The 16,551-nt window shown below is 38.1% G+C and overlaps 1 protein-coding gene across 1 annotated transcript in view; it reads left to right on the top strand.

Moving 5' to 3' along the window:
• The window catches only part of prom1b (prominin 1 b), a 68,699-nt gene that overhangs the window by 43,811 nt on the left and 8,337 nt on the right, over nucleotides 1-16,551 (top strand). Inside the window, exons 15-26 of the mRNA XM_066660047.1 lie at nucleotides 726-829; nucleotides 1,312-1,396; nucleotides 1,499-1,645; nucleotides 2,725-2,796; nucleotides 3,966-4,058; nucleotides 4,959-5,012; nucleotides 5,147-5,227; nucleotides 5,349-5,417; nucleotides 6,541-6,630; nucleotides 7,535-7,650; nucleotides 8,471-8,497; nucleotides 11,590-11,723. Of these exons, the coding sequence (XP_066516144.1) occupies nucleotides 726-829; nucleotides 1,312-1,396; nucleotides 1,499-1,645; nucleotides 2,725-2,796; nucleotides 3,966-4,058; nucleotides 4,959-5,012; nucleotides 5,147-5,227; nucleotides 5,349-5,417; nucleotides 6,541-6,630; nucleotides 7,535-7,650; nucleotides 8,471-8,497; nucleotides 11,590-11,659 (1,008 nt within the window). The 3' untranslated portion in view covers nucleotides 11,660-11,723. The remainder of the gene's footprint in view (nucleotides 1-725; nucleotides 830-1,311; nucleotides 1,397-1,498; nucleotides 1,646-2,724; nucleotides 2,797-3,965; nucleotides 4,059-4,958; nucleotides 5,013-5,146; nucleotides 5,228-5,348; nucleotides 5,418-6,540; nucleotides 6,631-7,534; nucleotides 7,651-8,470; nucleotides 8,498-11,589; nucleotides 11,724-16,551) is intronic.

The following is a 16,551-nucleotide window of genomic DNA, read 5'->3' on the forward strand; positions in this document are numbered from 1 at the left end:
ACTTGAACCGACAGCTTTCAGGACCCTGGAGCTGTGTGACTGTGACACTACCTGCTGCGCCACTGTGCCACCCCTAAAAGTGCATTACACACTGAAAATCACTGCAAGTCTAGGAGCAAAAATACCAAATTTTTCTAGATTTCCTTTAAATTTGTAAAGTGAATGGGCTTCCTATAAAATGCTAAGTATCTGTTAACTAGGTAAAAACGGGTGGATAGTATTACAACTTTCTCAATTGCCAAACACCAACTCTAGATCAAAGAGCTCTGTTTGGTGTGTATTTTATGAGAAAGTTACTTAAACAGTTAAAACTGTATTTTTATGCTCCCAGATTATTTATTATTTTCCTTGAAACTAATGTCCCAATCTGTGGATAACATGATACTAGAACATATTTTTAGTCCAAAGTATTAATTCATTGTATTTTTCTTTATTCTCTATTATAAAGGATAATAACATAAAATAAAATCTTAACATATTTTATTGATTTTCTTGTCTCCTCCTGTGTTTTTTTACAATTGGTTTTGCTACCTACTATTATCACCAATTTTTTGCAAAGCACTCTGAATTTTTAGCGCTGCACTAAGGGTACAATATAAATAAATGTTAAATAAAGTAACAGTTAAATATAGCTCAGTGTCAAAGACTCAATTTGATAAGCTTTATGACAGATGTAATATGTAATAGATCAAGTTTTAATGAATGCTGCTGAATCTTGTCTGTAGGTGATAGACACGCCGTTCTTGGTCCATCCTGGCAAGAAAAACTTTCTCCCTGGACTCCTTTTTCAAGACCCCAACCTTGACCTTACCATTGGCAGCCTGTACAGGTGTGTGTATGCATGTGTTTATGTTAATTCTTTACATTTTTCATACATGAATATGTATGACAAATAAAATGGAAAGTCCACCCAAAACCAGTTTGTTACAATAAATGTAAATAAACAGTATATTATGATCTATATGTAGAAGCATAGTAGTTTAATCATTTCCAAACGTCTGCTTGAGGAAGCCTAGTACTTTCATTTTACCATTCAATATCTGCTATTTTATTAATGGTTCATTAAATAAAATCAACAGATATAATTGAACATTGAATGTGCTGTAACATATTAGGAACCAAATCTTTGCTCTTGTGTATTCTTCTAAATATTTTAGAAATTAATTTCAGTGGATTTATTTTATTTTTACTTATTTAAAAAAATGGTTATAAATATAAATGGGTTTGTTCTCCTCACAAGCTGATTAATGTTGTTGACCACCAGAGGGCTCTACAGCTATAACACAATATTTCTGTGCTCTTTTTCGTCAGGGATTGTTATGAGAATAATGGCATATATGCAGCATTACAGCTGGAAAAAAGATTAAACTTCATTAAATTTATCAATTCAACAGTGGTGAGTTTCATAGTTCATTAGTTTGAAATTAAGACAACAAAGAGGATTAATGAGGGATCTGATAATATAAGGGATTTAACTATGGGTTTGTGTGTTTCACAGTACAACAGGGAACTGGCTAATATATTTGAGGGTGTGAAAGTTGATCTTCAAGGTGTAATACTGCTGGACCAGGAGGGCAAAGACAACCTCATTAATTTTGCTAATACAGGCCTTGGTGAAATTAACTACCAGGCTTATCTGGCAGAGGTACTGTACACATTCATTCATTCATTCATTCATTATCTGTAACCGCTTATCCAGTTCAGGGTCGCGGTGGGTCCAGATCCTACCTGGTCCACAGCCTGGAGGGGGCGCCAGACCTTCACAGGGCAACACTCACACATTCGCTCACACCTACAGACACTTTTGAGTCGCCAATCCACCTACCGACGTGTGTTTTTGGAGCGTAGGAGGAAACCCATGCAGACACGGGGAGAACACACCAAACTCCTCACAGACTGTCACCCGGAGCGGGAATTGAACCCACAGCCTCCAGGTCCCTGGAGCTGTGTGACTGTACACATACATTAATGTATTCATTAATTAATTTTCTGTAATTGCTTCTTCCTTCATGTTCGCCGGGTGTCCAGAGCCTGAACAGCGTTCCGGACTCACACCTATTGAGATTTTTGCACAGCTAATCCATCTACCATGCATGAAACCCATGCTGACACAGGGAGAATACACCCAAGTCATAGACTTAGAGGCGGGGTTGGAACCCAAAGCCCCAGAACCCCCGATCTGTTTATTAGCAACACTACTTGCTTTGCAACTGTGCTGTCCACACATACGCACACACATCCATAAAAGTACAAGCTTGTTTAAGTGAGTAGAGATTATTTCTTGAGACTTGGTTGCTCAATTAAGCATTCATGCAGCCTGACTTAATGGATTGAGATATTCAAATTTAAATTACATATGAACTCCACGTATAACGTGTTTTTGCATTTTTGGCATCAGTCACTTGAGTTAACCAAACCCATATCACTGCTTTCCATAAGAGTAATTTTATTAAATTAAAGGAAATGTTTTGATTTCTTTATATTTTCCAATCATGATTAGATAGATTGGAAAAATGGTAGGGATCAATCATGCATATATCCCTAAAAGATCCAACAGTTCTTGTTCTTCTCTCTTACAGATGTAAACACTTGATCACACACAATTTTTCTCTTTCTAAATCACCAGATATTTTACCATTTTTATTACTGTTTAGTTTTACTGTTCAGTTTATATATATATATATATATGTGTGTGTGTGTGTGTGTGTGTGTTTTGTTTGGCAGGTAAATAAAGGGGTGACTGTTGTGGATCTTCTCTCTTTTGCAAATGAATTGGAGGCGCAAGCAGACCATCTGGTGAGGGAAATTATGTTTTTACTTGGAGCAGTCTGGCAAAAGCAGTATAAAACAGAAGTTGAAAACTTTTAAACACTTACAAATAAAGAGTAAATAAAATCCCAATTTAATCTAAACTGTACATTTCTGTACTTCACTCTGGCTAATATTAAGGCTATGGCTCTTCATTACAGACTAAGTATTTTAATATATCTTAGTTGATTTTGTTAATCTAAATGTCACCTCTGGTTCTTGTCAGTCTTAAATTCTCTTAAATGCAACTCATTTCATTCAGTTCTTTGAGATACTTTCTACAAAAAAAAAAACTTCCATTTTGCGTGTTTAGAAATGTGAGTAGCATAGTATTATAGGATTCATTAAGGTGTAAGTCTTTCAAAAGTATTTTAGTAGTGATTTGAAAAAATTCTTAAGTTTGCAATTTATCCTTTCAGCAAGTTCAAAAATAGCAGTTCTGGCCTGTGGAAAGTTTTTAGAGTTTGTGAGACACTCTGCAGAGTCAAACCATACAGGCTTTCAAACAAAAACCCCTATTCACCAGGGTGACCCTCAGAGAAAATCAAACACACACACACACACAGAGGAAATAGAGTCATAACATAATTTATCTGAGGGTTTTTTTTTCTTAAATGTTCCTAATTCATGAATACTTTTGAGTGTATACATGTGAATTATGGGAACGTTTAAGCTAATTTGATTTTGATTGGGGAAGTTATATTTGATAAATTGTAACAGACGTGATATATAAGAAGTACAGCTTTTTTTTTTATTAGTTTGTTTACCATCATAGCATTACATTCAGTCTAAGCAATCTATATTTGATGGACTATGCCATGTGTGTTCTTTTTGAAACCATTTATTTGTTTGTTTATTTATTTAAACATGCAGTTGACTTGTGTTCTGGAAGTACAAAATTATGCTCAAAGTTATTAGATTTTCATTATGACATTTCCACTTTCTAAAATCAAAACTGGACAGTTAGTTGTTTTAATCCCCAGACTAAGTGTTATTAATTGCAAGATGATATTACATGTTGGTAAACATAATACATTTCAAGATGTTTTGAAATAAGATTAGAAGGAACATGTTTCCCAAAAAGGTCCCTGACGATCAGACAACAATCATGTTATTGTATTGAGAATGTAATGTCATTCTCTTTATCTCTACCCTAGCCTCGTGGAGCCTTGGGAAATGCGCTAAAGGGTCATGCAAGCAGCATCCGACAGATTCATAAAGAACAAGTGTTGCCCATGGAGCAAGCTATGGTAATCAGAAAAACATATCAAGATATCCAGATCCACAAAATCCAGATATCATTTCAGATTTATTGCATGAATTTCTGTCGACTCATTCCACTGTCCCTCTTTTTAACCCTTCTTTATTGCAACTAAAGAAATTTGTGAGAGCAAGGGTAAGAAGGAGTTTATGAAATGTGATGTGATAACTGAAAAATATCCTCTAAAATGTGCTGTTGTCTTGTATGTGGTATTGTATGGGCCCCAAAAAGACTTGTGTGTGTTTGTGTGTAGTAAAGTATATGTATTTGATGAATAATTAATTTAACACTGTATATCCAAATGTTTGTTGACATCCCCCTTGTTCATGGGTTGCAGTCACATAGGGCACATTCGGTCATAAATGAACAGTTTCTGCACTCATGTAGGTCGTTGTGTGTCGGAAATATTTATATATATACATAAACATCTATATATTAATGTCTAAATGAGGACTTCAAGTGTTGACAAAAAAACAAACAAATATCACAGTTTTTATTTGAGTTGCGTGTTTGAGTAATGGGTATGTCCCCAAAATAGTGGTTACTCTACACTGTGACATCAGCTTCAACCCATGAATAATTATAATTATTATTATATTAGATGATGATATGCAGTTTTGTGTGCACAAGCATGAAATAATATGGAGCATCACCATGGCACATGATAAAAATGAGAAATAGAGAATACCCTTAGTTTCAGAAGAAATTTGGATACATAGGTGTCCACAAACGTTTGACCATTCAGTGCTATCTATAAATGGTGCATTGTAATTAAATGTAAGAACTGTGATTACTTTGTATTTTAAAGTGTAAAACAAAGTTGTGTATTCTAAATATATAGGATTCATTAAATATGGTGTATTCAGGCAATATTATGATTCTCTTTCAGAGTACTCTAAGTCAAAGCATCACATTACTACAGACCACTTCCAAAGAGCTTCCTGTAAGTCCATTGCATGTTAATATTTTTAGGTTCTCCTCACAAATGAATATAACCAAATTCTACATTCGTTTGCTTTTTGTCCTTAAAATATATATCACACATGATTATTATATTTATTCTTGTATGATTTGCAGACTAAAGTCACCAATGTGCTGAGTGCTATTGATGCAGCTGAGTATCTCATTGCCAACAATGCATCATATGTTGTCAGACAGGTACGAGCACAGTACACTGACTTTAACCATCAACCTTTACATTAATTCATTCTTCCATTATAAGTAGAACTTGTAGTAAGTATAGCACTGAAAAGTTTTTTTTTTCTTTGGTCTTTTACAGGAGGCTGATAAATACATGAAGAATTTGGTGGGATATTTCAGGCAGTACACTGACTGGGTCCAGAGTTCGGTAAGTGTGTTTGTAAATGTGCCAATGGTCTCTGGGGATATTCTCAGCTATTTAAGGCCAGGAGTCCAAGAGAGCACAGATGGCCCCACTCTCACTGGGTGGCAGTGAGTTAGCAGCAGTTTGAAAATGAGGGTAGTTGGATTAAAATGTCTCAAATTAAGCATGTGCTTGGCCTCACTCTCCCAGGCTGGTGTCATTGTGTGTGCCTGTGAAAGTCTTTACTAAAAAGTGGAGTTAGCATTATATTGAGGTAAAAATCAGTGTTGGATGCAGCATTGGCAGGATTCATACTCCATCATCATCTGATGATAGAACATGAGCATAAATTCTCAACTAGAGAATGTGAGGCATGGGCTGCACGGTGGTGCAACAGGTAGTGTGGCTGTCACACAGCTCCTGGGGTTGTGAGTTCAAGCCCCACTCTCTGTGTGGTGTGGTCTGCCTCAATTTCCCTCTTGTGACCTGCTTTCCTCCCACAGTCCAAAACCACACATTGGCAGGTGGATTGGCTACTCAAAAATGTCCCAAGGTGTTAGTGAATGTGTGGTGCTCTGCAATGAAAAAACGCTCCCTCCTGATTCCTGGTAGGCTCCGGGCCCACTGTGACCCTAAATAGGATAAGGGGTTACACTGACTGAATGAGATTTTAAATCACAAACTGCTTATGATGAATAAGAGTTACAAAATCATCAGTAACTTCTGGACACAGCGCTGCAACTTTTATATTTATTACAACTGAAAGTGTGAGTTTAAAGGGGACGTCTATGATTGTGGGGAATCGCTGTTCTCTGGTTGGTTTATGTTCAAATATGTCGCATATTTTAATGTGGAAGAGTATATTTGGGAGGGAATTTTAAATTTGAATTAACACTGAAACTCATTTGTTGTTCAGTTGTTCAGTTTCCCCCGAATTCTCCCGAATTTGGAGATATTTACATCATAAGTAATCTGAAACAGCAAAAATAAGTAAATATTACCCACCTATGGAGCACAAATGGAGGACTATCCTCATCTTGGTTTGTGCTTTTCAATGTTCAGAAATATTTATGTTGATTGAGCTTTGTTATATACTGATATCTTGTTATCACAGGTTGCTTATATTTTATTGTGTGTTTTCCTGTAGTTAACTTTCGAGGTAGCTCAGTGCAAACCAATCAGCAACATCATAGACTCAATGGAGATTATTGGCTGCAATTTCATAATGGACTCAGTGGTAAGTCACACTCTTCTATATCTGCATTTTATGCTGCACACCAACGTCATATTAGGGGAATACTAAAAGGTCTAAAACAGCATGAAAAGCAAACTAGAACAACATTACCAAAACAGCATGTCTATACTGGCAGGCACACACACACACACACAAAATCTAACCAAGGAACAAGATACTTACTGTTCAGTCTCTAAAACCCCAAGTGATGCAAAACGGAAGGGGGGAAGTTTTTGGAGAGATGTGCATGGTGGTGGGTTGTGGGTGGGGGAGGGACCAGAAGAGAGTAACAGTAAGATTTTGAAGAGAGTATACGTGCATGAGTGCATGTAAACTATGAATTACATCAGCACTATGCAATATTTAATCTGCGGTGTGCTGAGCTGTTTGAAAAAAATGGATGTATTCTTTCGTGTCTGTGTATTATGCACACTACCATTAAGCAATTACACAAGTCACAACATTTACAACTGTTAATGTATAGTGTTGAAATATTATAGACAAAGCTAGACAACAAATTGTGTATTACATTTATATTTATGTCTTATATATTTAATGTTTTTGGTAAAGATAATAATTGATGAATAAATTATAAATCATTTATTAATACATTTGCACCAAAATGTAATTTTGTTATATTGCATATTATATTTTTATCCTGGTACAAATTCAAGATACGTCAACTACCAGGGCACCCCAAACACCTCTCCCCAAATTCACTTCTCATAAGGTCAGCTTGCTAAAATTAGGAAGCCTCTGTCATTGTTTCTTCTATTTTCTCCCAAGTGCATGAGTAATTTTTATGTCAATTTCAGACTATGCAGTGATGACTCTCTCTCTCTCTCTCTCTCTCTCTCTCTCTCTCTCTCTCTCTCTCTCTCTCTCTCTGTGTGTGTGTGTGTTGTAGAACACATTCTGGTTTGGTCTAGGTGGCTGTTGTTTCTTCCTTATACCCAGCATCATCATGTCTGTCAAACTTGCCAAATTCTACAGACGAATGGACACAGAGGACGTATTTGATGAGTAAGTGAACACACATATAGACTGTATGTCCAAAAGATTGTAGACACCTGTTCATCCAAAGTTTCATCAGACATCTAGGGTTTAAACCAAGAGATTAAGCCACTTTTGCTACTGTAACAGCTTTACTTTAAGCTCTAAATATTTTATTGCATTAATCAATCCAGCTCATCTAAAATCTAATCTCTAGCATAATTTTGCTCCATTGCTTTAGAGAATGGAGTTTGACTACAATATGCACTGGGAGTGTAACTTATGTGGCTATTCCAGAGCATCCCAATCTTAGGAATACTTTCTTATATAAATTATACAAACTATATGTGGGTTGCCTACAAAGTTGTGGAAATGTATTTTGCATATAAAGACATACCTGTCCACATGCAGTTTTGTATATGCTTTATGTCCTCTGTGTGAAGTGGATTAAGCCTTAGTCATATTGCTGAACTATTTAAATTTGATAGGATAACGTCAGACTTTTTAGTTCTTTGCAAAGTCAAGTAATGACACAACTAAATGTAGTTTAAATCATAATAAGATATTGCTTCAGCTACTTAATTTTTGTGTTTCAAATTAAACACTCCAAACTGAATTTCCTCATTTCTTTCTATTAGTGAGAAATAATTATATATTAAGTATTTCTGTAAGCAACAAATGTTATTGCAGCTTGTAAGGGTTAACCTAACTGTTATTGTTATATAATCTACTAAGTTTGTAATATTTTATTTAAATAGTTCTGAGTTGTTTTTTTTTTGTTGTTGTTGTTTTTTTCTTTAAGTAAATGCATTTTAAGGGTAAGCTTTGCTCAGACATTTCTTACTTTTAGGTTTGCCATGCCTTGTTCCATGGCCAGGTAAAGCCTAATATATTCTCTTCCCTTGCTTTCCCTTTTCCATATTTTTCTTCATTCCTTCCAGTTTTCCAGCAACTTGGCACTTCACTCTTTGATAAACAGTTCCATTCCATTACTGGTTGTCCTCCATGTTTCAGTTTATTCATTCAGCTATCTTAATTTCTCCTTCATTTCACTGTTCTATCCTAAGTACATTTTCTATTTTTATGTAAATATATTTATATATTCCTTATTCATCATACTCAATTTCTTCAATACAATTATGGACAGAAAAAAAAGAAAAATGTAATTCGTGTGGAAAATCTCTTAAATCTTTTTGCCCACACATACAAAAGTTGGCCTAACATCTTTGAGAAGGCTGACGGAATATTAAAAACCAGCCCAGACATCTCCCTTCTATCACTTTCCATTTCTTGTTAATTCATCTTTTGTGTCTACGTATATATGCATGATTTTGTTTTCAGTATGGACATCCGTGGTATCGGTGGTTATCATAATGATCACGTTTACGGCATAAGTAACCCAGTGATGGCCAGGTACAGTAAGGCCTTGCCTTGTTCACCTGCATGCCATTTTTACGTCTTTAAATAGGGGACAGTGGGGCATTGCCTAACACCAGGGGCATTTCTAGATGTTGTACCAGGACACAAATAATTTAATACTAAATTTACGATAGATGATAGTGAAAAAAAATTAAGACTAAAGAAAAAAATGTATTGCACTTATTCTATTTATGTACACATTTTTAAACAAATAAAAAAGGGAAACCGTATAAATCTTCTTAGTTTTGCATCATATACCAAAACTGCATTTTCTTCTGACAAACACAGGACAGGGAAAGATTCAGGACAGGGAAGGTCTAAGGTTTTGCTGTAGTGGTGTAATATGTATTTTTGGCAGGATATAACCAGAATATTTCACATTTTGCATAGCTGATATTATTTTTAATATTTATGAATGTCCATTACTTTGTGCAAAAAACTGATATAAACTGGCTCTGACTGAAATCATTAGCTGATCAAGCTTTTGGTAAGATGCTGGAGCATTGTGGGAAATGTAGTTCCTGTAATGAACTTGCCTGCTGTGTTCTGTAGTTCTGCACATCCATCCAGGATAAATCTTTTTTTAATCTTGGTCTAATCTTGGTTTCAATGGGAGAAATGAAAGGGATTTTTGAAAATTGCTGTTATAAAAAACTTTCTGTATACAACACTTTTCAAGTGCCATTATGTTTTGTCTGATGGATTTTCTCTGTTTTCAAATAATAATGTGAATTGACACCTTAAGACTGTAAAGCTCTTAATATAAGAGTATAGGCTTATAAAGACTGTAAAGGCTTAATATATTTGTAACAGACAATTTACTTGATTGACAGTGTAGCATGGTTAGCTCTCACTGCATCCTCACAGTTAACATCGCTATGGGAATGTGGGAATGTGAGAACATCACCAGAAGCACACATGGTCCTTATGTCTTTTAAATGACTTACAGAAGTTTTCCCCATGGTAGGTTGTGCCCCACGTTCTCCTAATGATGATGGGGAACAGCAGTGGCTCCAATTAATGTTTCACTTTGCCATAATACAACAAGAGCATGATATAAATATTTAACCTAGAATTATGAAACTATACAGATCTTTTTGTTCACAGTGCATGAAACTGCAAATCATTTTTTAGCTATTGATTGCCTTCAAAATGCTTTTTTTTTTTTTTTTTTTTTTTTGGTGGGGGGCGTGCATGTTTTAATGGTCAAAATATGCCTAACTCTGCATGTTAGTACTAAGGATGAGCATTTTTTGCTATTCAAGTTCACAGTATTTTAGGCAAATAGTAATTAACTATTCCAACAAGAAAATATATTTTATGTTGCCCGAATGAATGTGTCTGTAACATGTAAGCAAATTATTAACTACATTAAACATCACTAATACATTTTCATATTTTGAGCCATCAGATTACCTTAGTTCCGTTCTGAAGCCAAGCATTTTGCTTATTTGTTTATCACTAAAGTACACTTTCAAACAAAAAATAAACATGTGCCAAGACAATGAAATGAACAAGAATATATAAAATAACTTAGTTTGGGACTTTTTTCTTGATTTTAATTCATTACATTTTAATTTTAAGTCTTCAAACAGTTCTTACAGAAAGAAGAGTTAATGTTGTTCCCCTTAGCACTTATTGCTTCTAACAGTTGATTTCTAAGCGAGTTTGTTTTTGTTGACAAGGCACTACTTAGTGGTGTTGGCAGTGCATTGAAATGAGATGTTAGCTGTTACACGCACTAGACATTACACTTTGCAATCTATTGTCATGTCTACACCACTCATGTGAATTTCATGTGCAGGTTCATTTAAACCCTGGATTCATACCATCAGATTAATATTTATTATTTATTACAATCAATAAGTATATTCTGATTTTAAGTATATTTTGATTTTGCACAAAATGTATATGTAATTACCATGATATATGTCTATATAATGTTAATAATAAATAAATAGACAAATAATATTAATATTATATATAATATTATTATTCCTTGTCTGAAAAAACAGCCAGTAAAGTTTAAAATGCAGCAAGAGATAATGTGTACTTAATCACTGATTGATTTAGTGGATCAGTATTACCAGTTGATGTGTAGAATTACAACCTGTGAAAAGTTCTTCTAAGTAACCCAGGTCACACAAATGAAACCGTCAAAGACGTTTTTAATTAGACAGCTAAAAGATGTCAGTTGCGTCCTTGAAATTGCTCAGAATGTAGGCTGCCTTTCTAGTCTGTACGGGTCCTTCACATTGGAACAGCTTTCTATGACGTAGCACTTAGAAATGCAGCTGAGCGCTGCAGCAGACTAGGCTTTGAAACGCAACTAAAGTGTTTATTTGCTTAGACATTGTCAAACTGCACGTGCCTTATTTATAAATGCCTTATTTATAAATACCCAATCAAGATCCCAGTCCAGATATCTGTATGACCACACCCATTTCTTACTGAACCTAACTATAAGAAAACACTTCAAATCTTCTGTTCTTATTCAGAATGATTTTTCAGCAAAGAGCCTTAATGACGTTTGACTTGGATGTGTTACAGCTATCCCTCATATGACACAATGACACGGTATCCTAGGGCCTCCGCCCCACCAAGGCAGCTCGACTGGTGACACACGCAAGCACACATACACTTTTACACCACACAGGACATGCAGCCCAATTCAGCACCAACAGGTACTGCCTATTATGCCTCCACGGACATTTCTGTTCATCACTTTACTCCATGTTTACTCCATCACTTCTCTCCACTTCAGACAAACCAAAATAGACTTCTATTCTTTTTCATTTTTCATCTGCTCCTGATTAAAGTCAGTTTAAGTCTTTTTTTTATTGAATTCTCTTCTCAACTGCTAATTCTTTCCCCGCTGTTATTCCTGTTGTGTTATTTTATCAAACAAGAAATCTTCATAACCCTTGTACAAACCGGATTCCAAAAAAGTTGGGACACTAAACAAATTGTGAATAAAAACTGAATGCAATGATGTGGAGATGGCAAATGTCAATATTTTATTCGCAATAGAACATAGATGACAGATCAAACGTTTAATCTGCACCTCAAACCGGAATGCCATTGTCGAGGAAATAACAGAATGGGCTCAGGAATATTTCCAGAAAGCATTGTCAGTGAACACAATCCACTGTGCCATCCGCCGTTGCCAGTTGAAACTCTACAGTGCAAAGAGGAAGCCATTTCTAAGCAAGCTCCACAAGCTCAGACGTTTGTACTGGGCCAGGGGTCTTTTAAAATGGAGTGTGGCAAAATGGAAGACTGTTCTGTGGTCAGATGAGTCACGATTTGAAGTTCTTTTTGGAACCCTGGGACGCCATGTCATCCGGACCAGAGAGGACAAGGATGTTATCAACGCTCTGTTCAGAAGCCTGCACCACTGATGGTATGGGGTTGCATGAGTGCTTGTGGCATGTTCAGATTGCATGTCTTGAAAGGCACCTTTAATGCAGAGAACTATGTTCAGGTTCTAGAACAACATATGCTCCCATCTAGACGTCATCTCTTTCAGGGAAGACCCTGCATTTTTCAACAAGATAATGCCAGACCACATTCTGCAGCAATCAAAACATCATGGCTACGTAGGAGAAGGATCCGGGTACTGAAATGGCCAGCCTGCAGTCCAGATCTTTCAACTATAGAGAACAGTTGGAGCATCATAAAGAGGAAGGTGCGACAAAGAAGGCCCAAGACGATTGAACAGTTAGAGGCCTGTATTAGACATGAATGGGAGAGCATTCCTATTTCTAAACTGGTGAAACTGGTCTCCTCTGTCCCCAGATGTCTGTTGAGTGTTGTAAGAAGAAGGGGGGATGCCACACAGTGGTAAAAAAATTGCCTTGTCCCAACTTTTTTGGGATTTGTTGACGCCATGAAATTTTGAACATATAACAAAGAACGGGTTGGCACTGAAGACCACAGGCAGTACGGGTTGGCAATAAATCTTCAAGGACCATTACTCTGAACACGGGGGCTCCCCAAGGATGTGTGCTGAGCCCCCTCCTGTTCACTCTGCTAACCCACGACTGCTCTCCATCACACACCTCCAACCTCTTCATCAAGTTTGCGGATGACACTACTGCGGTAGGCCTCATCAGCAACAACGATGAGTCACACTACAGGAGCGAGGTGAGCCGGCTTGGTGCAACCACAACAATCTCTCTGAACACTGAGAAGACCAAGGAGTTTGTTGTGGACTTCAGGAGAACCCACACACAACATGCCCCTCTATCCATCAACGGGGCTGCTGTGGAGAAGGTGAGCAGCACCAAGTTCCTGGGTGTGCACGTCACAGAGGACCTCTCCTGGACCATCAACATAGCATCACTGGCCAAGAAGGCTCCCCAATGGCTCTACTTTCTCCGCAAGCTAAGAAGAGCAAGAGCTCCCACCCCCATCATGATCACCTTCTACAGTAGGGCCATCGAGAGTATCCTGACTAGCTGTTTCACTGGGTGGTACAGGGCCTGCACAGCATCCTGCCGCAGAACCCTCCAGCGTATTGTAAGAACTGCTGAGAAGATCATTGGTACCTCTCTCCCCTGGTTATACAGCTCCCGTCTCATACAAAAAGCCCTCTGCTTGACAGGAGATCCCACCCACCCGCTACACAGCTTCTTCAGCCTGCTGCCATCAGGGCGGAGACTGCGTAGTCTCAGGGCTAGGACCAGCAGACTGAGGGATAGCTTCATCCATCAGGCTGTGTGATAAAGCTCACCCCTTCACCATCGCAAAGTGAAATGGTGGGAAGTGTTCTCTATGGGTAGAGTCGGGCGAGAGGCCTGAGATGATAAGGTCGACTCGAAATAACACCGAGAGGTTCGATATTTGGTTCCCTTCCACCTTTATTTACACACCAAACTTTGTATTACTATTTACAATATATATACACGCGCGCTCCTTGTGAACAAAAAAAATTAACAAAACAAAATTCTCTATAAGCAGAGACAAAAAGGATAAGGACAACTAAATCAATTGAGTCTTATTATGCCCTTAGGTTATGCTCCTCTCGCTACGGTCTAGCAGAGTCTTCTCTCTTTTACCCTTGTGTGGTATATATATATAGGTAGCCCCGCCCCTTAGAATATACCATTCCCTTAAGAGGTAAAAGTTATTGTATCTTGGATACACAAGTTTCATAAACAATAAAAATTAACAATGAACTAACAACTGTACCAAGATTCAGTTACAGCCATGGCATGTTTAACATTCATTCATAATATCACTATTTGTTAGATAATATATTTTCCCTCTTCTAGATGCTAGTTCCCCCTTCCCTCTGTGGAGAATGGATTCAACCAGGTAAGTAAAACTCAGCATCAAGAGATAGTACTCTTTTCCCTCTCACATGACCCGTATGCAGGTGAGTAAGTACAGGTAAGTATACATAATGGTTTCTCTTGGTGATGTGTCACAGGTACTGTACATCATCACACACACCCCTCCTTAAGCTCAACGCCTTCCCAGCGGCGGGACAGGTAGTCAGCTGTTACATTATGGGTACCTTTTCTATACCTTATAGTAAAACGATAGGGCTGTAATGACAAGTACCATCGTGTGATTCTAGCATTAGAGTCTTTCATCCTTTGGATCCACTGCAAAGCTTTGTGATCTGTCTCTAGAACAAAGTCATGTCCAAGCAAATAATACTTTAAAGAGTCAAGAGCCCATTTGATAGCAAGAGCCTCCTTCTCGATGGTAGAGTAAATAGTCTCACGTGGAAACAGTTTCCTGCTTATATACAGGATAGGTTTTCTCTCATCGTCCTCCCCCTGTAATAAGACAGCACCCAACCCTGTACCTGATGCATCAGTCTGCACAATCAAAGGTTTCGAAAAATCAGGGCTGGCTAAAACTGGTTCCTGGCATAATGCATTTTTGAGGTCCTTAAAAGCATACTCACAGGTCTCTGTCCATTTAACCCTTTGAGGCATGTCCTTCTTGGTTAAATCCGTCAGTGCTGCTGCTTTAGACGAAAAATTAGGGATGAACCTGCGGTACCATCCCACAAGACCTAAAAATGAACGTACCCTCCTCTTTGTATTAGGCTGGGGTGTTGCCCTCACGGCCTCTACTTTGTCCACTTGAGGTCTTATTTTACCCCCGCCCAGGATGTAACCTAGATATGAGACCTCGTCACGAGCGAGATGACATTTGCTTGGGTTTGCTGTCAGACCTGCATCTGCGATCTTCCTCAGGACAATGCCTAGATGTTGTAGATGTTCTTCCCAGGATGAACTGTAGATCACCACATCATCTATATAAGCTGCCGCGAAGTCCTCCGTACCTCTGAGAACGTCGTCCATTAACCTCTGGAAGGTTGCAGCCGCACCGTGTAATCCGAATGGCATTGTACGGAAATGGTATAGTCCTGATGGTGTTCTAAATGCAGTCAGTTCCTTAGCGGACTGGCTGAGTGGAACTTGCCAGTATCCCTTGCATAAATCCACCGTGGACAGAACTTTAGCCTTCCCTAGCCTCTCTATTAGGTCATCTGCTCTTGGCATGGAATATGGGTCAAAAGCGGACACGGCGTTTAGCTTTGAAAAGTCAATGCAAAACCGTAAGCCTCCATCTTTCTTGGGGACCAAGACGACAGGGCTGCACCATTCGCTCTTCGATGGTTCTATTACTCCCATTTTGATCATTGCTTCAACTTCTTTTTTCAACTGTGGGACAAGTCGTGCTGGAACTCTGCAGTTGAACTGTCTAATTGGCTCATCTTTGATGAGTCTGATGTTATGCTGGGTCACGTCTGTTAATCCTGGTTCATCTGAGAAAAGCTTAGGTGGGACCACGTGTAGTAGTTCTTTTTGTTGCTGTGATGTTAAGTGGGGCACCTTTGGAAGAACGAAACCTTCGTTTCTTGTGGGGAAATACTGTTCGGCCACCTCGTCTTCATCATGAACGGCCCTTATCCATAGCTGCTCCGAACTCTTATTCTCAGGCTCCTTCCAGGGTCTCAACATGTTAATGTGGAAGCTCTGAAATTTTTTCCGTCTGTCAGGCAGGTGGAGTTCATATGTAGTTTCTCCGACTTGTCTTTGCACTTTATATGGCCCCTGCCATTTGACTAAAAGCCCAGTGTCACTGGTGGGTAGTAGAATAAGTACTTTCTGCCCGATTTGCAGAACTCTCTTCCTTGCCACTTTATCATACCAGTGTTTTTGCTATTCTTGAGCTTTCTCCATGTTTTCATGGACAGTACTAGTCAATTGACTCAACTTGTCTCTGATCTTCAAGACATACATTAAAATGTTCAGTTTCTGTTCACTCTTCGCACCTTCCCAAGCTTCTTTCAGGACATCGATCGGACCTCTCACCTGTCTTCCGTAAAGGAGTTAAAATGGGGAAAAGCCGGTGGAAGCTTGAGGTACTTCACGATACGCGAACAGCACATAGGGTAACCACATGTCCCAGTCTGTACCATTGTTGTTCGTCACCTTCTGTAAAGCTTGTTTCAGAGTCTTATTGAAACGTTCCGTTAGCCCATCA

This window comes from Hoplias malabaricus, chromosome 2 (genome assembly GCF_029633855.1).
Source record: "Hoplias malabaricus isolate fHopMal1 chromosome 2, fHopMal1.hap1, whole genome shotgun sequence".
NCBI lineage: Eukaryota > Metazoa > Chordata > Actinopteri > Characiformes > Erythrinidae > Hoplias > Hoplias malabaricus.